The sequence below is a fragment of the Balaenoptera ricei genome, chromosome 1, assembly GCF_028023285.1.
Source record: "Balaenoptera ricei isolate mBalRic1 chromosome 1, mBalRic1.hap2, whole genome shotgun sequence".
NCBI lineage: Eukaryota > Metazoa > Chordata > Mammalia > Artiodactyla > Balaenopteridae > Balaenoptera > Balaenoptera ricei.
The window spans coordinates 89,580,188-89,608,053 of record NC_082639.1 but is presented as its reverse complement, the minus strand read 5'-3'; the positions used below and the strand labels follow the sequence as shown (position 1 = coordinate 89,608,053).

Here is a 27,866-nt window from a genome sequence, read left to right as displayed (position 1 = left end):
ATCTTTTTTTGAAGTCCCCTTTTTTAATGGATAGAGTGTTTTGAAGACTCACTTAACTTCTCACTCTCCCTATATCAATCCTAACTGAACCAGTGACATGATTAAATGATGGTTTTGTCCTGCTGGAAGACTGATTAGGATGCCTGCCACCATCTACAAAATTGCCATTAACCTATCTCTTGGACAAATACAAACAAATCACTAGCTTCAAATATTGGTGGCTGTTGAAACAATGTTAAGGCTGTCATTAGACCTCACCTTGGCTTATTGATAGTAATTTAAGTCAGGCCGTCCTTGACATTGTATTTTTCTTATTATGTCTCACATCATTGATAAAGCATTATAGATTCTTTTCCTTGAAATCTTGTTCCCTATTCAAAGAAGGAACAGATGTTGCTTCATTCACATAAACTCTGCTTAATTATCTACTACCTTTATATAGATATGTAACAACTCAGGTAAAGTGAGCTGGCAATAATCTGGAAATTTGTCAGAGAAAAATCTGAATTACATAGGTGTTTGGAACCAAACTGACTCTTCAGTTCTAAGTTATTTGTTTGCTTCAATTTAGTGCTTTAACTTTGCCTCTGGTCAGATGGTCTCATCCCCAAACACCAGGCTTTCACCCTACTATCTGTTCTCCAAACTACCACCAGAAAGATCAGTCTAAAATACAAATATTTTCTCACTCCTCTACTTAAAATTGTTCAGTGCATCCCACTACCTTCAGGATAAGGTTGATACCCCTTAGAATGACATATAAGGCCTTTAATTACCTGGATTACCTGGATCCTACCAGCCTCTGCATCTCACTCTCTGTCCACTAACTTCACAACCTACTCTTCAGCCACGCTAAACCACTTGCAGTTCTAACTTGCAGTTACCACATTCTCTCACACCCTGTGTCTTACGCCTTTTGTTCCTTCTGCCTAGGTCACTGTCCATCTTAACATCTTTTTTTTTTTTTTAAATAAATTGTATTTATTTATTTATTTATTTATTTTTGGCTTTGTTGGGTCTTTGTTGTTGCACGCGGGCGTTCTCTAGTTGCGGCGAGTGGGGGCTACTCTCCGTTGCGGTGTGCGGGCTTCTCATTGCGGTGGCTACTCTTGTTGTGGAGCACGGGCTCTAGGCACACGGGCTTCAGTAGTTGTGACACGTGGGCTCAGTAGTTGTGGCGTGCAGGCTCAGTAGTTGTGGCACACGGGCTCAGTTGCTCCGCGGCATGTGGGATCTTCCCGGACCAGGGCACGAACCCGTGTCCCCTGCATTGGCACGTGGATTCTTAACCACTGTGCCACCAAGGAAGCCCCATCTTAACATCTTTACCTTAATCACCCAGCACTATACCTTCTTCAGATCTCAGCTCAGGTCACTTTCACCCAGAAACGCCTTCATTTTTGCTTCCGACATCAACTAAATATCTTTCCTATTTTCTTACTTAGCATTCTATTCTAACCTTGATTATCACATTTATCACACTGTATCTTTGTTGACAATTTATGTCTCTCAATCCTCAACTAATTGTGAAGTCCTGTGGACAGGTGTTGCATCCTACTTGTTTTGTCTTAACTGAAAAACTAGCATTGTGTCTGGAATGTAGTAGGCACTCAGTAAATGTTTGTTGAATTAGCTAGTATGTTTATAATGTCTCAGATGTAGCTTTGGGAAAAGATCTTTTTTTTTTAAAGAATGCTAAGAGAAAAGAGTTACAGCAGGACAAGTTACTCAGAAATTACCATTTTTTTGGTCTTATTAAATAAAAGCATTTGTAAACTTTGGGAAACATATATCCCATGAGACTCTGAAGGAATCAGTTGTCAATCAAATGCTGGAAAGGTCAGCATGATAACAAGTCTTTTGATCAGATAAAAGCCAAAGTTACCCAAACTAAAAACAAAAAATTAATGCATATCATTGAAATATGAAATAATGAAACATCAAGCATTATATATATACATTGTAAACTAAACGTGAAAAAATAATTTCTCTTCAAGAATTCCATCTTAGGATCTTCTTCAGGCCTATTCAGTGAAATTCACCATACAATAAATTTTACATTATTAGAGGGTAAAATTTCCTGAGAAACAAACAATTCAAACACTTTTCAACTTCTGGAATAAAAAGTAACTCCAAGTCTACAGTTTTAAACACTAGTTATTTCAGAGATCTTCTTAGGATTAGTTTCATTTTGCCTTTCACTATTTTTTAAAATTGTCTCATATAAAGAAAACCATTACAAACACTTTTTTCCCTCTATTGTGGGCTCAATGAGCTCTGCTGAAGGTAAAGTTAAAATCTGAAGGAATCAAAAATGGTGGAGACACCTAAGTACTTACACAGATAAATACTGTCTTATTTCTCTAAACTAAAAGAATTGGCCAAGTCTCCAAATTATAACCCACTGAGCTCTGTGGGTGCAAATCTGGGACAAGGTAAAGACCCAGATGGCATGGGTGAGGCTGAGGAAAACCCACATAATCTCATGGACCTTACATCAAGGATCACATTTGATTTGGGCTATTTCGGAGGAGATCCAGAAGCAAACATCTATTCTGCAGTGACTGTAGGATCACAAATCACTCAACCTACTCTGGAAAATAAGCAGATGCCTATAATAATCCCATGCTAATCATGGTCAATGAAAACACATTAGTCTCATACACCACTGTGTCCCCAGGATCTTGAATAATACAGCACAGAGCAGATGCTCAGAAAATATTTGTTGAATGAATGGATTAATTATTGAATAAATGAACCATGAATGTCATACAACTAAACCATACTGCCCAGGACAACACTTAACTATATTCTATCTGTAGCCTATGGACCTTAAATTGGTTGATTTTTTTTTTTTTTTTTGCCCAGTGTATTCATCGCCAGCATCTTTCCACTCCCACCTGCACCCCCAAGAAGAGCCAAGTTGAAACAGTCTTCCCAGTCTGGACACTAACACACAAGTAAGCATTTGTGACAGGAATCAAAGTCTGAGGGTACCCTCCTACTCCTTGAGCCACTTCCCAACTTAGCTCACAGGAAACCTCCTAAGAAGCCTTTCCTACTTCCTCCCTCCCATAGAAATGACTCCTTTCTTTGTATTCCCTCTGTACCCTGCATATGCTTAAACATTTCTAAATTATGAAATATGACATGCAGAAAAGTGTATAAGGGGCTTCCCTGGTGGCACAGTGGTTAAGAATCCGCCTGTTAATGCAGGGGACACGGGTTCAAGCCCTGGTCCAGGAAGATCCCACATGCCGCGGAGCAGCTAAGCCCGTGTGTCACAACTACTGAGCCTGCGCTGTAGAGCCTGCGAGCCACAACTACTGAGCCCACGTGCCACAACTACTGAAGCCTCCTCACCTAGAGCCCGTGCTCTGCAACAAGAGAAGCCACCGCAATGAGAAGCCCGCGCACCGCAAGGAAGAGTAGCCCCAGCTCACCGCAACTAGAGAAAGCCTGCGCGCAGCAACGAAGACCCAATGCAGCCAAAAATAAATAAATAAACTATTGCCTTTAAAAAAAAAAGTGTATAAAATATTGTGTACAGTTTAACAAATTATAACAAACTACACAGTTTAACAAATTATAGTAGAGTGGATCCCTGTGTAACACTCATCAAGGTCAAGATAGTGAATATCACCAGCATCAGAGAATGCTGCTATCACTGGCAAAGCCCGCTGACTTTTCCCGGGAAATGAAAATAGAATCTGGGTAATTTAAAAAGTCTAACCTTTCATTTTTCTTTTCCTTTGTGCTTAGTCTTGTTTCAGTTGCTCATAGGGGGCCGTGTGCAGAGACCTGGCACCCAGCACTTCAGACCACAGTTCTAGTGTACAAACAGCTGCGCCGACACCTCGGCTCCGAGGGACACAGGTCAGAGGCTCCACGAACGACACCGCGCAGAAGCTCCACGAACGACACAGCAAGTCAAGATGGCGGCCGCAGGCCGTGCGCAGAGCCTCTGCGCCCGGCCCCGTGATCTGAAGCCGCAAGCAGCCGGCTGTGCCAGCCCTGCGAGAAATCCGCCCCCGAGAGAGCTCCGCCCCCAAGAGAACTCCGCCTCCTCCCCGCTGAGGAAAACCCTGTAACGCAGCCCCACCTCCAGCCTGCCAGGGAGAGCCGGTCCTCTACAGGGTGATCTCGCCCCTCTCCATTCTTTCATCAAAGAATAAAACTTTCTTTTGCTTGGTCTCATTCTATTGGCTCAGATGACACCGGGCAGAAGGATCCTTGTTGGGGACCAAATCAGGAGGGTAAGTAACTTCCCCACCGTGTTCCGCGCTCATCTCAAACTCTTGCCTCCCCTGGGGTAACCACTCTCCTGACTATTAGGATAATGTGTCCCTGCTTTGTTTCATCGTTTTGCCACAGAAGCAGGAACCCCTAATCAATGTGGGTTACTTGTATCTGTTTTTGTCTTGTTTCTTTTGTTGATGTTATGTTGCACACAGCTGTAGTTTTAAAATTTTCACTACTGAATGTTATTCCATTACATGAATAAACCGTTTGTCTATCCATTTTACTGTAGATGGATGTTTGGCAGGATCCCATTTGAGGCTATTGTACGCAACATTGCACATTCCTGTCAAGTGTACGGTAGTGCACATAAGTATGCATTTCAATAATAGAACATATCTCTGAGAGAGGAATTTCTGGATATGCACAACTGCACATTACTGGATAGTGCCAAAGCATTTTCCAAAATGACTGGATCAGTGTTTACTGCCACCAGTTTTTGAAAGTTCTTATTGCTCCATGTTCTTGCCTTGGTATTGTCCTACTTTTAAATTTTCTCCAATCTAGTGGGTAAGCAATGGTTTCTCATTGAGGTTTTGATGTGCTTTTTCTGATTCCCAATGAGGTTGAAGGCCATTTTAAATGTACATTGGTCATTTAGATTTCCTCATTAGTGAAGTCTCTTGTCCATTTTTCTATTGAATTGGCAGCGTTGCTTTTGGTTTTTTTTTTTTAATCATTTGTAACAATTCTCTATGTATTCTGAATATTTTGGTTAAAATTGTTGGAAATATGTTCTCCCACCCTATGGTTGCTTTTTACTATCTTAATAGTGTATGTCAATGAAGGGAACTTAATTTTAATGAAATCAACTTTATTGATCTTCTCCTTTTAGTTAGTGCCTTTTGCATCATTTTTTAAAAATTTATTTATTTTATTTATTTATTTTTGGCTGCACTGAGTCTTCGTTGCTGCACGCGGGCTTTCTCTAGTTGCAGCAAACGAGGGCTACTCTTGGTTGTGGTGCACAGGCTTCTCACTGCGGTGGCTTCTCTTGTTGCGGAGCTCGGGCTCTAGGCATGCGGGCTTCAGTAGTTGTGGTTCACGGGCTCTAGAGTACAGGCTCAGTAATTGTGGCACACAGGCTTAGTTGCTCTGTGGTATGTGGGATCTTCCCAGACCAGGGCTCAAACCTGTGTCCCCTGCATTGGCAGGCGGATTCTTAACCACTGCACCACCAGGGAAGCCCTGCGTCATGTTTAAGAAATCATTTCCATGCTCCCTTTGGCAGCACATGTACTAAAATTGGAATGACACAGAGAAGATTAGCATGGCCCCTACACAAGGATGACACGCAAATTCATGAAGCATTCTGTATATTTCCCACGCACATATGGTCACCTAATCTATGACAAAGGAGGCGAGAATATACAATGAAGAAAAGACAGTCTCTTCAATAAGTGGTGCTGGGAAAACTGGACAGCTGCATGTAAAAGAATGAAATTAGAACACTCCCCAACACCATACACAGAAATAAACTCAAAATGGATTAAAGACCTGAATGTAAGGTCAGACACTATAAAATTCTTAGAGGAAAACATAGGCAGAACACTCTTTGACATAAATCGCAGCAGGATCTTTTTTGACCCACTTCCTAGAGTAATGAAAATAAAAACAAAAATTAACAAATGGGACCTAATGAAACTTAAAAGCTTTTGCACAGCAAAGGAAACCATAAATGTGATGAAAAGACAACCCTCAGAATGGGAGAAAATATTTGCAAATAAAGCAACTGACAAAGGATTAATCTCCAAAATATATAAACAGCTCATGCAGCTCAATATCAAAAACACAAACAACCCAATCAAAAAATGGGCAAAAGACCTAAATAGACATTTCTCCAAAGAAGATATACAGATGGCCAATAAACACATGAAAAAAATGCTTAACATCACTAATTATTAGAGAAATGCAAATCAAAACTACAATGAGGTATCACTTTACACTGGTCAGAATGGCCATCGTAAAAAATCTACAAACAATAAATGCTGGAGAAGGTGTGGAGAAAAGGGAACCCTCTTGCACTGTTGGTGGGAATGTAAATTGATACAGCCACTATGGAGAACAGTTTGGAGATTCCTAAAAAAACTAAAAATAGAACTACCATATGACCCAGCAATCCCACTACTGGGCATATACCCTGAGAAAACCATAATTCAAAAAGACACATGCACCCCAATGTTCATTGCAGCACTATTTACAATAGCCAGGACATGGAAATAACCTAAATGTCCATCAGCAGAGGAATGGATAAAGAAGCTGTGGTACATATATACAATGGAGTATTACTCAGCCATAAAAAGGAATGAAATTGGGTCATTTGTAGAGATGTGGATGGATCTAGAGACTGTCATACAGAGTGAAGTAAGTCAGAAAGAGAAAAACATATATCATATATTAATGCATATATGCAGAATCTAGAAAAATGGTATAGATGATCTTATTTGCAAAGCAGATATAGAGACACAGACGTAGAGAACAAATGTATGGACACCAAGGGAGGAGGGGGGAATAGGATGAATTGGGAGACTGGGATTGATGTATATACAGTATTGATACTATGTATAAGATAACTAATGAGAACCTACTGTATAGCACAGGGAACTCTACTCAGTGCTCTGTGGTGACCTAAATGGGAAGGAAATCCAAAAAAGAGGGGATACATGTATACGTATAGCTGATTCACTGTGCTGTACAGTAGAAACTCACACAACATTGTAAAGCAACTATACTCCAATAAAAATTAATTAAAAAAAAAAGAAATCATTTCCTACCTAAGGTCATGAAGATATTCTCTTTATTATCCAGTACAAGTTTGATTTTTTTTTTTTGATATGTAAGTCTGTAACCCACCTGGAATTGATTTTTGTGTTAAGTGTGACAGGAGACCCAATTTTTTTTTTTCTACAATAAATGTTGTCCAATAGTCCCAGCACCATTTCTTGAAAATACTAGCCTTTCCCCTACTGCTCTGCAGTGTTACTTTGCCATATATATCTGGTTCCATTCCTAGACACTCTGTTCTCTTTGTTCCCCTGTCTGTTGGTCCTTGTGCTAATACCACAGGGTATAAATTAATGTAGACTTATATTAACTTGGCTATTCTTTAATCTTTGTAGTTCCATATAAATTTTAGAATCAACTTTTCACATTCCACACACACACACACACACAAACCCTACTGCAATTTTTATTGGATTTGAATTAAATCCATAAATAAGTTTAGGGAAAAGACATTTTGGCAAATTTGAATCTTCTAGTCTATAACCAATATCTATTTCTCTACGTCAGTCTTTTTAGTTGATTTTAATAAAGTTTTATAGTTTTCTTTGTAAATTTATTTCTAGGTGCTTGATATTTTAATCCTAAGTGTCTTAAGTCTTTTCTCTTTTTCCAAGTCTCTCTCATACACAGCAGAACTAACATTTTCCTTTCAAGGAAAGCATGCAGAAGCTTACTGATAAAACAATTGCACTCAAACAGGAATGCTGTTGCCCTTGACAACAATCTGGTCCACCAGCTAATTAGGCCATACCGTATACTGATGATATGCATGAAGCCACAGGCATCCAATCAGCAGAGTCAGTGGGAAATGGGAAATTATAGGCTAGGTCTACAAGAAGTATTCCTGGAAAATAGATGATGAAGAATCCTGCTGCGTAGCATAAGAAGAGTAGTCTGAACACACTTGCTACAGTGGTTGTTGTCTTTATTTCAATGTACATTATAAATGTATGGCTGTTTGTTTTATTATCTTCATCATTTTTCAATTTACAATAAACCCTGTTAGCAGTAATGAGTTCAAAAGAATGGAACAGTGTGTTTAATGAAAAAAATAAGTGCTACATCTTTATCTCTGAGAAAGTTAATGATGACCATGTAACTTGCAAAACTTGTCAACATTTACCAACCACTATGAAGGTCGTAGTGATATCACTGAACACATACAAAGACACAAATCTGCTAAAGGATTCTCAGCTTCTGCAAAAATAGCTAAAAAGACTGAGTGGGAAAATAAGGATTCAACATGTGCTGCTGAAGAAAGTGCATTTACACAAGACTGTGAAGCTTATCTTTCCAATTAGAGCCAATGCCTGTTCTTCTAAATGAATTTCACTCCTTTTGATTGCAGGCTTTTTGTGCACGTTCAAGGAGGGGAGCAATGGCTGTGAAGGAGCCGGCTCCATTAGTAGCACCAGGACTTTGCACACTGTTAGATGATGCCAACTTTACATTGCTATTTCCAGATACTTTAAAGATTAAGAGACATACAGAGATTTTCAGGTGTGTATATGTACATGTATTAGTAAACTTGGCCTATTTCATACATATATTTGCATATGTTTCACTCTGATATGTCTAAGTGTGGATTTCTTTTTATTTGTCATCCTTAGGATATTTGCATCTGTGTATTTTATAAGTTACAGAAAATTCTCAGTCACTGTCTTCAGATATTCCATCTGTCACATTCTCTCTTTCTTCTCCTTCTTGGACTCCAATTATGGCAGCCCTTCTCACTGTATCCTCTATTTCTGTTACCCTTCCTTCAATATTTTCTATAAATTAGCTTCTCTCTACTTAATTGTGATTAATTTCTTCCATCATATCATCCAGTTCACCAATTTTCTTATCAGTTTTGTCTAATCTGCTATTAAACTCATTCATTGCACTCTTTATTTCAATTGTTGAAGTTAGTTCTAAAATATATAGTTTGGGCTTCCCTGGTGGCGCAGTGGTTGAGAATCTGCCTGCCAATGCAGAGGACACGGGTTCGAGCCCTGGTCTGGGAAGATCCCACATGCCGCGGAGCAACTAGGCCCGTGAGCCACAACTACTGAACCTGCGCGTCTGGAGACTGTGCCCCGCAAAAAGAGAGGTCGCAATAGTGAGAGGCCCCCGCACCACGATGAAGAGTGGCCCCCACTTGCCACAACTAGAGAAAGCCCTCGCATAGAAATGAAGACCCAACACAGCAAAAAAAATATAAATAAATAAATAAATAAGTCAGGAGCTCTTTTAAAAAAATAAATAAATAAATAAATAAATAAATAAAAATAAAATAAAATATATAGTTTAATGTGCTGTGTCATTCTTCATAATTTTCAGTTACCTGCCACGGTTTTATATTTGATGTTTATTTTCTCAGAACCATAGTAACCATAGTTTCATAGTTTTTGTCTGATAATTCCAGTATCTACAGTCTTTATGGATCTCCTATTAACTGCGGTTTCTCACCTAGAGGAGTCTTGTCCTTTGGATCTAGATGTTCTTATTGTATGTTAAATATGTTATTTGAAAATTATTAGTAGTATCAATTTATTATCTTCCACACAGGATTTTATAATCCTTTTGCTAAGCACCTGGGGAAACTAGCAATACAAGATCACTTTAATCCAAGTTCAGAGCTTGAGATTTTACACACACACAGGCATATTATTCAGCTATGAAAAGGAAGGAAATCTTTCCATTTGCATCAACATGGGTGAAACTGGAGGACATAATGCTGAAATAAGCCAGACACATAAAGAAGATATTGTATGATCTTTTTTTTTTTTTTTTTAATTATTTACTTATTTATTTATGGCTGTGTTGGGTCTTTGTTTCTGTGTGAGGGCTTTCTCTCGTTGCGGCAAGCGGGGGCCACTCTTCATCGCGGTGCGCGGACCTCTCACTATCGCGGCCTCTCTTGTTGCGGAGCACAGGCTCCAGACGCGCAGGCTCAGTAGTTGTGGCTCACGGGCCTAGTTGCTCCGCAGCATGTGGGATCCTCCCAGACCAGGGCTCGAACCCGTGTGCTCTGCATTGGCAGGCAGACTCTCAACCACTGCGCCACCAGGGAAGCCCTGTATGATCTTAATTATATGTGGAGTCTTTAAAAAAAAGAGTTGAATTCATTGAAACAGAGACTAGAACATAAGTTACCAGGGCTGGGCCAAGCGGGGAGGAGGGGAGGGGAAATAAGGGAGGTATTGGTCAAGGGTACAAAGTTGTTGGCCGTTATGTAGTGTGAACAAGTCTAAAGAACAATATACAGCATGATGACCATAGTTAATAATACTGTATTGAATATTGAAAATAGGATAAGAGAGTAGATTTCAGGTGTTCTCATCACACACACACAAATAACTATGTGAGGAGACAGCATGCTGATTAGCTTAACTATAATAATCATTTCACTATACCCATATATATGTATCAAATCATGATATTGTATACCTTAAATATACACAATTTTTGTTTAAAACTATATTTTAAAATGATTACATCCCAAGAGTCTGGAAAGAGTGTTGGATCCTTCTCAGGAGACCCATCAGCAGTGCTCTGTGTGTCTCTTCTGATTTATCTCCTCTCACTCATCATCACACAGAATCTTTATCTATCTGGATATTAGAAAAAGTGCCTTTGACCCACAACATATTCTTCCAAATCTATCACTTAGGCCATAAATTCTGCCCACTGATCTCAGGACTAAGGCCTCTGATGCTCAAATTCCAGATTCTTACAACTCATAAGCCAAGAACTTCACTCTTGTTGCAGAGCCATGCTCTAAAAACCTTCCCTGGAGCTAATGAATGACCATAAGTAAATGTAAGAAGGTCAAGACTTCAAGGTAAGCAGAGATAGGAAGACATACATGTCAAAGCAGTTAATTCATTTATTGGAATATATTAAGCTTGTAGTTATCAGACTGTGTTCTACAGAACCCTAAGACATAATAATGATTTGAAAAACATGATTTTTAAATTGCCACATTATTTGCTAATATAAACAGTGTATGTAATTTATCAATAGAAACAAACTACACTGAAGTCTGCTTTTGTGTTGTTAGGACGAACAGTCTCTAGCCATTGAGCCACTGAAACCTCAAGAAGCAAAGTGCTGGAGCCCTGTCAAGTCCTCCCAGAATCTCCAGAGCTGATTAGAGATAGAGCTTTTCCTTGGGGAGCCATTCAGTTGGGAGCATGGAGAGGGTCATGGAAAGGGCACAGGAAGGGCCACAGAACTGTACTCGTTGTGAGAAAGCAAAAAAGTTCCACAATTTCTCAGACTTTGTTTCTTACACGTTAACAAAAAAAAAGGGAAGAGAGGGACTTCCCTGGCAGTTGTCCAGTGGTTTAGACTCAGCACTTCCACTGCAGGGGGCGAGGTTCAATCCCTAGTCAGAGAACTAAGATCCTACGTGCCACAAACCGTGGCCCAAAAAAGGGGGAGGGGATAGAAATCCCTGTTTCTCAGAGTTATTTGAGAATCAATGACCTACTATGTGCAGTAGAACATAGCACAGCACTGGACACAAAGTACTTAATGAGTGTCAGTCACCTGTCCTTGTCTTTCTTCTAACAAGTCTCCAGACCTCTTAGAAAGAAGTTTTCCAGCTCGTACTGAATCACAGCTTCCACAGAAGCTACTCTATCTATGTCCATATATGCAGGGCCATGAAAAAGGTAATTTTTGTGCTTATGTTTGATGCCCTTAAGCACATCTTTTTCCAAACAGCTTCTCCTCCTCTACCCATGCCTGCTAATCTAGCAGTACTTTACAGGGTTCAGAGTGCTCTGACCCTAAAACCTACTTTTGCTTCTGATAGTCCATAACAGGACAGAGAGGCTGGCAGCATAATGGAGACTCTAGAACGAGACTTAAAATGCTGCAGCTATCCGTCAGTCACACGACACAGCATGGCGTGCGTAAGAAACAGCTGATTTATTAGCCTGCTGGAGCAGGCTGTGAATATGAAGTGATAGGGTGCAGCCACCGACCAGTGGCAGGAAAATGTGCAGTTGTGGGCCAACTCATGGGTGCCGTTGACAATAATGCCAGAGATCAATTCTGACCAACACATATTTATTTATCAGGAAAACTCTGAGAGATGCCAAAGCACGGGAGCCAGCCAGCCCCACAGGGAAGACAACCAGTGTCCAGACTGAACTCTTTTGTCAGTTGGTAACAAATCTACTTTCCTCCGCGTGGTGATGCTACTAAATAAGTAACATGAATAAAAATAAACGATTGGAAGCCTATTTCTCACATTACATTAGCGAGGATATTTGAGGATTTGTTTCGTGGCTTTAATTCAGCCATATTTCCCCCCTCATCTTTTTCTTTTTTTTTTTTAAATAAATTTATTTATTTATTTTTGGCTGTGTTGAGTCTTCGTTTCTGCGCGAGGGCTTTCTCTAGTTGCGGCGAGCGGGGGCCACTCTTCATCGCGGTGCGCGGGCCTCTCACTGTCGCGGCCTCTCTTGTTGCGGAGCACAGGCTCCAGACGCGCAGGCTCAGTAGTTGTGGCTCACGGGTCTAGTCGCTCCGCGGCATGTGGGATCTTCCCAGACCAGGGCTCGAACCCGTGTTCCCTGCATTGGCAGGGAGATTCTCAACCACTGCGCCACCAGGGAAGCCCCTCATCTTTTTCTGAAACAGATAAATTTCTGTTTGTGACATTACCTATCTTAGGAATATTTGTTTACGGCATGTGGAGAATGAGAATTGGTTAGCCAGCAAACCAAAAAGGGCAGATGATGTAAACCTCGTAGGGCAGAAGTAAATGTGGCTGAGAGCTAAAAAGTTCAAAACTCCTCACCTTCTGAGCACCAGTGCATTTCCTGAAAGGCGATCAAAAATGCACCACCTATACTGGTTTGAGAGTAGTAATCCCCACATTCCAGCTGAATGTTAAGTACATACAAATTTCTAAAGCCTCTCATAATGTTATTTTGACATTTCCTTTTCAAAATACAATACTTACGTGATTTCATTTTGACCTGTATAGTGACTTTCTGATCCATAAGGATGTCACAGAATAACATACTGCTGAAATCATCAAATTACTGAGTATGTGCCTCAGACTATGTCCAGCCAAACTAAAGTTGAGCATTTCATGGGAAAAAACCTTGCTCAATGACCTAGATATTTCCCATCTTAAAATTCTTTAAGATAGTATTTCAAGTCAAATTTTATTTCCCCGCACAATCCATGATTGTGCCATGATTTCCTATTTCACTTTGCCGGTATTCACACAACATTAGGTGTAACATTTTACAAGAATGCACCACAACCAGTTAAGCCTGACTGGCTCTATAGACAGTGACTTTACTTTCTGAACCAGAAATATTATAGGACACATGGGCTGCCAGCAGGGCAGAGCACTTTGTATCCAATCTGTATCCTTGAAACAGTCTCTCCTCCAACAAATGAGTCCTCAAAACTGCCACTGGGATTATCTTCATAAAATTGAAATCTGATCAAGCCACTCCGATGCTTTAACCCCTTTGAAATCTCTTCTTTTCCTATAGGATAAAATCTAAACTTTTTGGGTGGGCAACAAAATTCCAAATAGCCTGCCTCAAGACATCTCTTTCACCATTGCAGTTTCCATCCAGCCATTCTGAACTTCTCACCATGTCTTAACACAGCCTTTCCTAAATTCCATATCTTTGCACCTATATCCTCTCTCTGGAAATACTCTTCCCCACCACACACACACACACACACACACACACACACACACACACACACATACCACACGAGCGCATAAGCACATGTACTTATCCTTCAAGACAACTTCTTTCCCACGTTCTCCCACGCAGTTAGCTGTTTCTAAACAACTTATCTGTGCCTCTATCAAAGCATTCACCACATTTTATATCAATTTATCTATTTATACATTTAGGTCCTCTCCTAAGCTGGAGTTCACTATCGTTTTAGACAAACTATATTAAGGAATAGCTCTAAATTATAACTGCTGGATTCTGGAGTCTGCTTTCTCCCCACTGTCATTAGGTAGGTTCTATCATGATCAAGACAACCACTTGGGGGAGATGTTGTAAAGATGTTACCAGCATAGGGTGGGTGAGGGGATAGACTAGTGACCTTTAATAACTCTAGTAATGTTAATATCTGCAATAATTCTTCCAAACCTAAGATGATGAGTGCAACAACAGAAACAACCAGCATCAAAACAGCCTAGTTGTTTAATCAATAACCAGCAGTCGTAAAACCAGGGCTTCCATCGAGTTCCACAGTGTGGGAAGGTAGCATACTTAACAGATGTTCATTAGGTTGAAACTTCACATTAGATACTGCTTGGATTTAATAGCTGTGAATTTTCTATCTCTAGAAAGCTAATTAAAAGACTATCACTCCCCTTTTTGTTGGTTACTAAAGAAGTTTAGGAAGTATACCTACTGGAGAAGTATGAGACGTTAGAGAGGATTAATTTAGATAGGTGCTAATTCCAAAGAAGAGGAACAATAATAACAAAAAGCCTTTCTTTCCTGACACAGAAGTTCTCTTTGAATACAAATATAAACTCTAGGCAAAATGCTTTGGCCCAAATAATTAGACTCCTGCTGACAATCAGAGTCAGCGGCGGACTGACGTCATGCCAAAGGACACGCAGTCTGAGCCTTTAACGTAGAGTTCTAGGGCTAATTAGAAAAATTACACCATGCCACATCCAGTTCTGGAGTCTGTATTTCAGCTGCAGAAGGTGATAACAGTAATGTATGGTGTCACATCTTCAGTCTCGATCTAAGACAAAGAACAAAATACTTTTAAAAGAATTCCTGAAGAACAGAAGGGGATTCAGCCTTACTTGCCTCTTCACAAACACCTAATAAAAGAGAGAGAAAACAGGGTTACCTTCAACAAGCAAATCTTTCTCAGTCTCAATTTTCATCCACCTGATTTGCAAGTTATTTCTTCCTCTCTCCTCCTGGAAGTAAAACAATAAAAACCTAAGCCTCTTCTAGCCAGTTTCCAGTATACTGCAATACAGTGCCAGCTTTTGTTCCCAGAGCCTAAGACAGGCTGGGGAACCCCACATGTGCTCTCCAATGTCCCTGGATGGCTGGAACTTAGAAAAGGTGCCTTCAGTTGACATAAGCTGTTTCAGCCTTGTCCAGAGTCTGAAGCCAGTTCTGTCCTGGGTGTCCCTCCTCAGACACTGGGGATACTGATTCTATTTGGTTCTAAGCCCCAGTTTCCTACTAACTGCAACCACTTGAACTAGAATCCTGTCCTGCCTCTCCCACCTCAGGAGGCTCCACACCACTGCAAGGATGCTAACACAGTTTTTCCAGAAGCAATCATCTAAACCAAACCTAGGGGCTTCCCTGGTGGTGCAGTGGTTGAGAATCTGCCTGCTAATGCAGGGGACACGGGTTCGAGCCCTGGTCTGGGAAGATCCCACGTGCCGCGGAGCAACTAGGCCTGTGAGCGGCGATTACTGAGCCTGCGCATCTGGAGCCTGTGCTCCACAACAAGAGAGGCCGCGATAGTGAGAGGCCCGCGCACCGCGTTGAAGAGAGGCCCCCACTTGCCGCAACTAGAGAAAGCCCTCGCACAGAAACGAAGACCCAACACAGCCAAAAATAAATAAATAAATAAAAATTTAAACCAAACCTAGGTCATCAAAAAGCCATAGCCAAGAGGTAATCAGGAAAAAGAAGTTTCTAGGAGAAGAGAGGTCTCAGAAAGCACTGATCACAGACAGCATCTGATGAAACATTTCCATCATCTCAGACAGTCAAAATTACCAAAATAACAGAGCCAGGCGGCCCTGGGAGCTCCGCCTCCGCCAGCAGGACGCAGCACGCTGCCCGGACCGGCGTTCAGCGGGCCCAGGCCTGCTGGAGGAGTGGGGGGCTGCCGCCTTCCGCCCCAAGAGCCCCGCGGGCCCTGTGGCACAGTACCAGAGGCCCGGCAGGTCACCAGGGAGCCGGATGCCCATGGCTGGCTTGCAGGTGGGACCCCCTGCCGGTTCCCCATTTGGCGCAGCTGCTCCACTTCGACCTGGCATGCCACCCACCATGATGGACCCATTCCGAAAACTCCTGCTTGTGCCCCAGGCCCAGCCCCCGATGCCTGCCCAGCGCCGGGGGTTAAAGAGGAGGAAGGTGGCAGATAAAGTTCTACCTCAGCGAATTCGGGAGCTTGTCCCAGAGCCTCAGGCGTACATGGATCTCTTGGCTTTTGAGCGGAAGCTGGACCAAACCATTGCTCGAAAGCAGATGGAGATCCAGGAGGCCATCAAAGGGCCTCTGACGCAAAAACGAAAGCTGCGGATCTGTATTTCTAATATGTTCGGTCCCAGCAAGGCAGACGGTGATCGTGCAGGAACCGCAGGGACCCCCGGGACCCGCAGGGGACCAAGTGGCTTCCTGGGAACTCCGAGTAGAGGGAAAACTGCTGGATGATCCTAGGAAACAGAAGAGGCAGTTTTCTTCATCCTTTAAGAGCCTCGTCATTGAGCTGGACAAGGAACTGTACGGGCCTGACGACCACCTGGTGGCGTGGCACCGGATGCCCACCACCCAGGAGACAGGTGGCTTCCAGGTGAAACGGCCTGGAGACCTCAACGTCAAGTGCACTCTCCTGCTCATGCTGGATCATCAGCCTCCCCAGTGCAAGTTGGACCCCCGACTGCGGAGGCTGCTGGGGGTGCACACACAGACGAGAGCTGCCATCATGCAGGCCCTGTGGCTCTACATCAAACACAGCCAGCTGCAGGACGGCCACGAGCGGGAGTACGTCAACTGCAGCCGGTACTTCCGCCAGATCTTCAGTTGTGGCCGACTCCGTTTCTCTGAGATTGCCATGAAGCGAGCCAGGTTGCTGCAGCATCCAGACCCCATTGTTGTCAACCATGTAATTAGCGTGGACCCTAACGACCAGAAGAAGACAGCCTGTTATGACCTTGATGTGGAGGTGGATGACCCACTCAAGGCCCAGAGGAGCAATTTTCTGGCCTCTACCACCAATCAGCAGGAGATTGCCTCCCTTGATGTCAAAATCCATGAGACCACTGAGTCCATCAACCAGCTGAAGACTCGGAGGGATCTCATGCTCAGTTTTAGCACTGACCCCCAGGACTTCATCCAGGAATGGCTCCGTTCCCAGCGCCGGGACCTCAAGATTATCACTGATGTGATTGGGAATCCTGAGGAGGAGAGACAAGCTGCTTTCTTTCTACCACAAGCCCTGGGCCCAGGAACCAGTGGGGAGGCACATCATTGCCAAGGTGCAGCAGCAAAGGCAGGAATGGGAACAGGTGCTGGGAATCCGCCTGACCTAACTGCTCAGGGATCCCCTCCTTTCTTCCCAGCCCTGGAGTCAGCCCCTCCTCAGCCTGGAAGGGGACCACCCTCTGGGGCACAGACATGTAGGATGAGGGGGTGAGGGGTGTCTCCGTCACCCTCTGCTCCCCAGCTTTAGTTTCATAAGTGTAGTGATAGGATTCCTTGTTGCTTGGTCCCCAAAGCCTTACTACTTACACGTTGGCTTTAATTGGATTCACAGCAGAGGCCTCCTCTGCCCCCTGCAGGCAGGCCCAAGTAGGACCTGGAGGTTGTGCTTTGACCTCATAATGGAGACCTTTCAGAACCGAAGGCCCCTGGCTTTGCTTGTTTACTGACCCCCCTGGGGCGAGTGTCAGCGCTGGCTCTGGGGAGCTGGGCGAGGAAGAGGGCCACAGCTCACACTCCTCCTAGCCTTTCCAAACCAAAGTTCTTTGCCATTCCTACCAGCCCAGCCTTGCTGCTGTTTTTTTTTTCCTTTCCTTTGGGTATTTGCAGTATTCATGGAGCAGGTTTTTCTATGAGGGAGCCACTTTTTTTGTACAGGAGTAAGCTTGGGTTTTTCAGGGAGCCTTACTTGATGTCTCCTTCCTTATTTTCTTTTCTCAATCTATGCAAGCGGCTCTGGCCGCCATCATCTCCTGAGAGGCCAGAGGGCTGCCACCCAAGCTCTTGGGCCCAGGGGTAATGCCTCCTAGAGGAAGGGCACACTAGTTCTCTGTTGTGGCCTGAGGCATGGGTGTGTGTGGGCAGGGGGAGGTGCGGGGGAGGTGCAGGGGAGAGGTGGGGGGGACTATCGTTGCCCTTCGGAGCTTGGTAAGGAGGGTGGACCTAGGGCTTGGCAAGTGCCACTTCTGGCAGGTTTGGAAATTTCCAAATAAATCTTTGTTTATTGGTGGTAAAAAATAAATAAATAAATAACAGAGCCATTACAAAGTTGCTCTTTCCTTATCAGTACATTTGAAGAAAATAACAGGTCTTGGTCTTAAGGTGTTTATTCAACTTACGGAGTTCAGTTCATCAGAAGCTCCACAATTTGTGTTTTCTAGTTGCCTCTTTCTGGAATCATTGAGTATTTTCATATCTAGTGCTTATATATGAACCAAATGAGAGTTATTCTGAGACAAATATTACTCAAGCCAAAGTATTTTAATGTCAAGTATGTTAATAGTAGCTTTTCAAAAGTGTAAACATGGAGAGCTCAGAGAGCAAGTTTAAGCATTCCTTTATCAAATAAACATGGGTTTTGGCCCATTTTTTCTGCTGGAACAATAGAAATCCAAGTGATACATACAGAGAAAGCAACAGAGGTCATAACAGCATTTGAATCTCATACTAGCCTGTTTCACTTCCTTCTCACAATTACCATTCTTCTTGTCTTTATCGTAGTGATAAAAACCAAAATAAAACCTCAAAATCAGATATTGAAACCCAAGATTATTTATAGCTGCCCAATTTCTTATGACATAGTTACATTAGATTTGATCCAATTCTGCATGACTAGGAAAATTAAGCATGAAGCACCTTCTTCAACCTACTTCTCTAGTATCTAGCATGCTTTGCAGCAATTCAACATGTGTGTGCTTTCTCTTTGGTGGAAAAAAAAAAAAATACAAAGATAGATGGCATCACCTGAAAAGCAAAAGAAGTGAGGGCCTAAGCCTGTGGAGGCAGTTTAATCACCTGCAAGCAGTTTATCATTCAACATAATAGCACGGGGCCTTAAAAAGCCTACTCTGACACTCTCATTTGTCCTGTGATAGAGTGCTCACTGCATGGGAATTTAATACCCCCACTGCAATCAAACTTTGATGTGCACAGAATGTGTCTGTCATTTGTAAGCTGGAAGTCACAGTGCAACCCACTTCGCTGACCAGGACAGGGCCAGTCTCTTTCCCACAGGAAGGTTCTCAACCTCACTTAGCACCTAAGACACAACTTTGGATGCCCAGACCCCACCTCAGAATGCCCGAGACTAGGGCCTGGGCATTTTTTTCAAAGCTACACAGCGATTCTGTCACAGAGCTGCATTGAGAATCACAGGGATGCAGTGCTGACCTTTCAGTGTCATTGCTGGTGCATTGTTTTAAAATTCAGTCCAGGGACTGGGGTGTGTACTGCCTTCCAGAAATGAAGGCAGCCTCTTTTGTGGAGGCTACATAATAGTTTTCCCTGTGGGTGATCAGCCCCCGGGAAACTCTCTGATGCAGCGTAAATCTCCCTTTTCATACAAACAAGCCAATCTCCTGGCTGTTCTGCTCCTGATTAGCCTGGGACAAAATCTCTTGTTCCAGGCAAAGTAGGTGTTATTATCATCGTTTTATAAGTAAAGAAATGGAAAGCCTGAGAGGTAGAATGACTTGCCTACTTTCATACTACAGACTAAAAAGGGACTGGTTCAAAACGAGGATTAAGATTTTCTACCTCTAAGCTTTTTTCTGATTTTAAAATGTATTTTCTATTGTGTTAGGTTCACATGTGAATAAAATCTCAGGGTTAGGAAAGCAGGATGTCCTCTTTAAAAAAATAAAAAGCAGTTTATTTTAGAAAAGTGGTTCTCAAAATGTGGTTTCTGAATGAGCAGCTTGAGAATCACTTAGGGATTTGTTAGAAATGCAAATTCTCAGCCCTCACCCTAGACCCAGAAAATGAGAACCTCTGGGTGTGGGCTTGCTCTCCAGGCAATTCTGAAATTTTAAGAACCACTGTTTTAGACAAAAGCCAAACTATAAACCCTTTCCCCCAAATTTTGTTGAAATAGAATCTCATAAAAATATGTTTTTTAAAAACTCAGAGGTAAAGTCAGAGAGAAGTAATAGTTTTTGGAGAAGTCAATCAGCTTGGTTGCCAGAGGTGGAGTCTTCTTGGCTGGAAAATAATCATTAGACAATTGTGGGAAATCATCCCCAAATATTTTTCTCTCTTGAGAAGACATTTAAGTAAAAGTTAAGACCAACAGGCAGAAACAGTTTAAAGGAAATATGTTGAGTAAAGAAAGAGAATTCTCTGGCAAGGAAGGTACTAGGGCTTAATTAGGTCCTCAAACTAGCAGAAAAAATGGAAAAAGGCCCTTAGGAGAGAGTTGGACAGGGTTACCAAATCTGTTTTCCTTTCCACAAATCTGTTTTCCTTTCCACTTGAGTACACAGCCCAGACTCCCTGGTAGTAGAGTGTGGCCCCAGGACTGAGTTCTGACTCCTGGAATATGAGTAGAAGGGGTGGACGCTACTTCCAGCCCAGCCCATTAAAAAAAACCTCCGTCATAAGGCTCACTCTTCTCTCTTCTCACATTGGCCTACTGGAAGCAGAGGATTCAGCAGAAACCTCCATGGCTTTAAGGGACAGTAGATCCACAAGCTAGAAGGACCCAGAGTTCATAAATCACCCTAGAGAATGCTACTACCACACACCTACACAAAAACACTCTATGAATGAGACAAATTCCCACTGGGCTAAGCCAGTGAAGTTTGGGGGTTGTTAAAGACAGCATCTACCATGTGTAATCTAAGTCTTTGCCAGAGTGACTAAAATAAACGCATTTTTAGTCAAAGCAGCAATGTTTCATACTGAGTTCTGATGCCTGCACTTCAAATGGCTATAGAGCAGTAGCTACGGAATTCCCTGTAGATCAAAAAGTGCTCCTGGAAGTAGCAACCGAGCACACCTGCACCTTGTTTTCTCTGTGAGCCCTCCCAGATAACACAGGGTCTCACTGCTCCTCTTCACCAGATTGTCCCTTCTGGAATTTGCCATTATATCCACGTGATGTTTAGAAGACAGAAAGGTGATCTATTTAGAGTCTATATTTTAAGTCTAACACTAATAATTGACCACAAACATCATTCATGATGAATATGTTTTCAGAAATCTCTACTTCTCAGTCCCATCTTTTGTTATGACGTCCCCATTTTCCCTTAATGCCCTATTATCTATCTTCCTTGAAGATGTCATACCTCTTGTTCAGTATTCATTCATTGCTTAAAAAATTATTTGTCCAGTGGGAGAAATAGACAAGTCATCTTTTCAGTCTGTACACAGCTTCTGACATGGATGAGTCTTCCATTGGCTTCCATCACACAACTCTCTCCTGGTTTATTCCTATTCTCTGGCACTTCCTCCTCTCTCTGCTTTGCATGACCATCCTTCTCTATCCAATAATTAAATGATATTAAATGATGGAACTTCCTCAAGTCTCTATCTTAGCCTTTCTCTCTCTCCAATCTCTATATTCAGGCTATTATATCAACATCAACAACTTCTATTTTCGCCCACCCACACATGACTCTCAAATCTGTGAATATTTCTCAGGTACAGACCTTTCTTTGGCGTTCCAGACTCACATAACCAATTACCTACTAAACGTGTCTACTTGGATATCTCAAAGGCATTTTAAACACAACATAACACACAATTGAATTCATTGTTTCCAGCCTCATACCCCACCTCCACGTCTTCTTACAGTGACCATTATCAGTGAATGACACAAGCTTCCATGCTGATAAGCAAGCCAGACATCTAAGAATCATCCTTGACACCTCCCTCTTTCTTGCCCCTGATAGCTACTCCAAAACCACATCTTACTGATTTCACTTCCAAAATACCTCCTGAATCTGTATACTGCACCACATCTCCTCTACAGTGTCCCAACCCAAACTGCCCACATCTCTTGCTTGAATGATGGCATTGCTTTTCCCTTTTAAACCACCACCAAATAGTCCATTCGCTACAATGCACAGTGATTTTTTTCAAATTGCAAATCTGATCCCATCATTCCGCTACTATTTAAAACTTATCAGAGGCTCTCCATCAATCCTAGGCTAAAGATACAAATGCTTAACATTGCCCACAAGATCCTACCTTGGCCTGGATCCCATCTGCCTGCCCAGCCTCATCTCAAAACCACCCTTTCACTTTCCCTCTGCAAACCAACCACAGTGGCTTTTTTCTTGAATGGGCATGTTCCTTCCAACCACAGAACCTGGAACATACAAATTCCTTGGTCTCAAACAATTTCCTTACTTGTCTCATCTCCCTTTCACTTCTACTTTTAGATTTTATCTCACCTTGTTTCCCTTTCTCAGGGGTCCTAGTGTGACCTCCATTTTATGGTTAATGGCCCATTACTAAGTCCTCCTAGAATGGCTCTATCTCCACACTAATGATAGCTGTAAATTTGCATTAAATTGTAGGATTCTTTGCGTAATGTCTATTGCCCTTGCTAAACTACAAGCTGCCCCGAACCATGTCCACTTTTGTCCCACCACTGTATCCTAAGTCTCTCACTCATTTAACAAATATTTATGTATCAAGAAATATTCTAGGTGCTGAGGACATAGTAATAACAAGACAGAGAAGTTTCTACCTGTTGTGGTACATACATTGTAGTAATAGGAGACAGAAAATTAAAAATATATTTTTTAAAATAAGAAAAATAACAGGTAATAATAAGTGCTATGCAGAGAATTCAGATAGGATCATATGACACAATGTGATTAAGAGGTTTATTTCAGATTGAAAGAAGACCTTTTTGGAGTGGTGAAATTGAAAATTTTAGTTAAAATTTTGACAAGATGAAACCAGTCATGTGAAGACTGATGAGGAGAACCCTCCAGGAAGAGGGTTGTAAGATGGGAGCCAACACCTGACACAGGCTAGGCTCATTATGAATGTTTAATAAATATTAATTGACTGTTGTCAGATAAGCAGGGCCCAGGGAGGGGCTACTAACCCAGGCTTCTCTTCTTTAGCCTGTGAGAGATGTAGGGGACAAAGGAAAAAGGGGCAGGTGACATGAATGGTGTCTGCTGTAGTTGCTGTTGACTGATAGATCCTCAGTGCTGCTTTCCAGGGAAGCGAGATGTGACACACTGATTTTTGTAATTTCTATTGTGAGACGGGGAGGACTGGTCTTAGTGACAAGAGCGATTAAGTAACTTGCACACAGTAAGACTCTGGACAGGCTGAAGGAAAAGCTGCATCTGCTGTAACTATTACTGTTTTACTCAAATTATAGCTGACTCCAAGACCTGGCTTTGAACTTGGCACAGTATGGTTAAAACTATTTTCTTGATTTAGAGGTTCTCCTTTCAAAGTTAAGGTAAGTGTGCAAACAAATTCATAATATCTAGAAGATATTACAAACATAAAATATATTTTTTAAGTCTAGGATCATCTCATGTCTTCTTCCCTGCCCTTGCATACTCTCTCAAATTGCAATTGTCCTTGGTTATTTTTCTCCTCCTCTAACTGTGGAGTAACAATAAAACTTTACACATTGAATGATGAATAAGACATATTCTTCCCCAGGCAGAAAAGGGGATCAAAGCAAAGTATGTTACTCAAACCATCAGTCTTTTTCAAAAGCAAATGTTTCTTCCCAGGATGAACTAAAATATTTAAGGTTTCAAGAAAATATGGTCTGGAAAGTCCTTTAAAGTTGTTGTTCAATTACATAAGTAAATTGTTCTATAGAATAAGAGTTTTAAAACAATCAGGTTTCAGATTTTTTTCTAAATGATTCTGTGTGTGTGTGTGTGTGTGTGTGTGTGTGTGAGAGAGAGAGAGAGAGAGAGAAAGATAAGAAAGAGAGGGACTTTGGAAATTTTCTAAATAAAACTGTAAATGAAAGAGCCTGTGTGGCTTTCTCTTTGAAAGGTAACTTTTGATGACAAAACTTGAAGATGCTTCAGTTACTACAGATCGTTATCATTAATGAACTAATAATCAACCTTATGCTTATTCTCCCTGCTTCTCAACATCCTAGTCTGTAAGAGGGTGATTGATAACATCACCTCCCTCACATTTAGATAATGCCGACAGCATCTAATACATAGCCTACGAGTGGAAGGTGCAAAGGTAAAGATAAAAATTTCTGTTACCGTGATGTCTTCCTATGAGGAGAATAAGACTTTACAACTTGAAGGTAGGCAGTAGGAAACATATTTGTATTAAGTACATGATCCACAGGGTACTGACATCACCAGTCAGTTGGTTTTCTGAGAATGTGACATAAGAAGTTGTTTTCCACTCTAGCGGATCATCAGAATCACCTGGGGAGTGTTTTCAAAAGTACAGATCCCCAAGGGACTCTGATAGTCAACCAGGTTTGGGAACAGTAAGTTGGAGGACATATTATAATGACTAATACTCTAGAGTATTTTTCACACATTATCTCTTATAAAGCTCATGACAACTCTTACTGTATTGAAAGGAGAACAGAATTTGCAGTCAAAACGACTGGACTTTAGCTCCCATCTAGTCACTTTTTTTTTTTTCTCTCTCTAGTGGTGGTGCGCGGGATTCTCTCTAGTTGTGGTGTGCGGGTTTTCTCTCTCTGGTTGTGGCACACAGGCTCCAGGGTGCGTGGGCTCTGTAGTTTGTGGCACGCGGGCTCTCTCATTGAGGTGCGCGAACTCAGTAGTTGTGACTCGCAGGTTTAGTTGCCCCGTGGCATGTGGGATCTTAGTTCCCCAACCAGCAATCGAACCCACATCCCCTGCATTGGAAGGCAGATAGATTCTTTACCACTGGACCACCAGGGAAGTCCCCAACCATGTCACTTTTTAGTGCACAAAAAACTTAACTTCTGTGATTCTCACTTTCTTCACCTATAAAATGAAAATTAAATGTAGTTATATCTGCCCTGCATGCCTGCTAGACCTTTTTTAAATGCCAAAGCACCTGCAAATATAAAGCATAATTATTAAAAATGAGAAATGGTGTCATTATTTGGGATGGGTTATGTGTCCTGAGTGTCTTTATTAAACAGTAAAGCTAAATAAAAATCTGGGCATCTGAAGGAAGAAGATGTGTAAGTGTCTATGTGTGTATGCAAAGATATGTGAGTGTGTTTATGACAATATTAGAGATAAGTTGGACCAAAAAGATTTTAGATGGTATCTACTTTAATGGCACTCATTTTTTTTCAAGTTTTCCAATTGGCTGAATGAATTCAGATTGAGTGTTAAAAGAAATATCTCAGTTTTAAATCTGAACACTGGAAGAAAATTCATCTTTTAGAATGAAAGACAATATTTATACATTAAAGTATTTGGGAAAACTACTGTCATTCTTTAACTTTAACTTTTGCATTGTGAACTATTCTAAGAGTGTTTATAATAAGAAACCATAATGGGATTCTCACTCCTCCTCTATAAAATAACTTTAATTTTTGGTTGGTTTTACTTTAATAGTTTCCATTCTTCTAAATAACCGCCTAAATTAGATTTTATAGTAAATGGGAGCACTTATAAAAGAAAAGAACAAAATTTAAAAGTCATGTGGTTTTTAATGCATACGCTACAGAAATGAATATTTTTCCTGTGGATACAGAATCAGCTTTCACTTATGAGCCTAGATTATGGTTCATAAGACAATTACAATGGTTATGTGAAATGAGCATATAACTAGAATGCCAGCTTTAAGAAGAATGTGTATTACACTTCATCTGGAGAATAGACAGTGACCACTTATGGTCTAAGAGTAAAATATCCTCCTATTATTTTCTTAACTCTGGATGTCAAAAATTAGGGAACAGGTGGAAAGAGCAAGGACATAAAAACGACACACTCTCTGAGACCAAAAATAATTCACATAAAATAAATAAGAGCTGTTGGCACCTAGAAAACATCCCAGAAGCAATTAGGAGACAGTCCATTGAAAAGGTAGTCACTGTAAAATTGGATATTGACATTGTAAAGATGTTTGGAAGGTATTTCAGTGAGGTAGAAAACTGCAATAGTTGAGTTTGGGGCCAATGCAGGGACTACAGAAAGGAGAGTTGGAAGAAAATATTTTAGCCATGTGCCTCAGCCATGTCCAATGAAAGAGATAATCTGTTTTTCAAAAAAAAAAGTCCAAAGTATGAGAAAAACAAAAAAAGGAATTTTATCAAGCTAATATATATCAAAGTTATTCCTAAAAATCCATTCCCTTTGCTTTAAACCTGAATTTCTCAAGCTCTATTTTCTCATGCCATTTGGTTTCCTAAGTGAACCCAGCCACAGAGAAACCTCAACTATAATTGGCAAAAAATATCTCCTGTTGTAAATCAATATTAACTTTCTGAGTTCAAAGAGGTCTCTTGAGAGTATGGTTAATGTCAATAAATCTCCCAAAGACTGATGAAACAGAGGATGCAGAGGAGTAATATAGAGGTAACTATGAAAAAATATAGTAATCAAGAAGCACCATCTGTCTGCCTAAAACACACACACAGTCACATGCATAAATACATGTAAAGAACACCTTCAAATCTGAAAAATCTTGGACCTCTGGAAATATACCCTCAAAATTGGGATTGCCAAATTTAGCAAATAAAAATACAGGATTCCCAGTTAAATTTGGATTTCAGATAAACAACAAAAAAATTATTAGTATAAATATGTCCCATGCAATATGTGGGACATACTCATGTTAAAATACTATTTGTTGCCTATCTGAAATTTAAATTTAACTGGGCCTCCTGTATGTTATCTGGCAACCCTACATAGAATTCTGTGTACTCAAGTTTTAAAAACACACTAAAAATTAAATGCTGCCACTTTAGACAATCAACTGGCCCCAACAATCATAACCCTATCACAAATTTCATTACTGAAATCACATGATGGTCCTCTGATAGGAGATGAACATCCGGATGATCCTGAATATAAATATTTATCATTAAATGCAAACACAAAAATTTAAATTCTCATTCTGAAGATCAGAGGCTATGTCCCCTCATCCCCCAAGGTAATCCTGGTACCATGGTGTATTATCAGGGTTCTCCAGAGAAACACAACCAGCAAGAGAGACTGCTTGTGGAGGTTGGCAAGTCCAAAATCTGCAGGGTAAGCCAGCAGGCTGGAGACCCAGTGAAGAGTTGCAATTCAAGTTCAAAGGCTGTCAGCTAGCAGAATTCCCTCTTCCTGGGGGGGGGAGGGGTCAATCTTTTTCTATCAAGGCCTTCAATTGACTGAATGAGGCCCACCCATATTATGGAAGGTAATCTGCTTTACTCAAAGTCTAGTGATTTCAATGTCATTCCCATCTAAAAAGACACTGTCACAGAAACAACTAGAAAAATGTTTTACCTAATATCTCAGTACAGTGGCCGAACCAAGTTGACACATAAAATTAACCATCATACTCAGTTTGCTCTACATCATACTATAGTACACTGCATACCACATTTCCCACCAGAATCACAGTGACCCTCATCACCTGGCTTCTCTCCTGATACCGCAGTCTATATACTGATTCTCAATCTTTAGAGAATCTAAGTATCACCTGAGAAATGTCTAAGTAACACCTGAGACGTTTGTTAAAAATGAAATAGCTGAGCCCCACCTCCAAGATTCCAATATATTAAGTCCGGAGTGGGATCAAGAAATCAGAATTTTTAATAAGGACCCAGGAGATATTTGGGGACCACTCTTTGAAAATACGACAATATTGAGTATAACTCAACACAATATAGGATTTTAGTTAGAGCGAGGTATGTGGCAAAGA

General features: G+C 41.3%; 1 protein-coding gene and 1 non-coding gene across 2 annotated transcripts; both read left to right on the top strand.

The window, feature by feature from the left end:
- Nucleotides 1–5,514: 5,514 nt before the first annotated feature.
- Nucleotides 5,515–5,621, top strand: LOC132354498 (U6 spliceosomal RNA). The gene has a single exon (XR_009499324.1). It is a non-coding gene; the product is annotated as a U6 spliceosomal RNA (small nuclear RNA).
- Nucleotides 5,622–16,018: 10,397 nt separating this feature from the next.
- LOC132350955 (SWI/SNF-related matrix-associated actin-dependent regulator of chromatin subfamily D member 2-like) lies at nt 16,019–17,374 on the top strand. The gene is given in 3 exon segments (XM_059900592.1): nt 16,019–16,410; nt 16,454–17,262; nt 17,264–17,374. Coding segments are annotated over 3 exon segments (1,308 nt in total). The 5' UTR covers nt 16,019–16,022.
- The last annotated feature ends 10,492 nt before the right edge of the window (nt 17,375–27,866 follow it).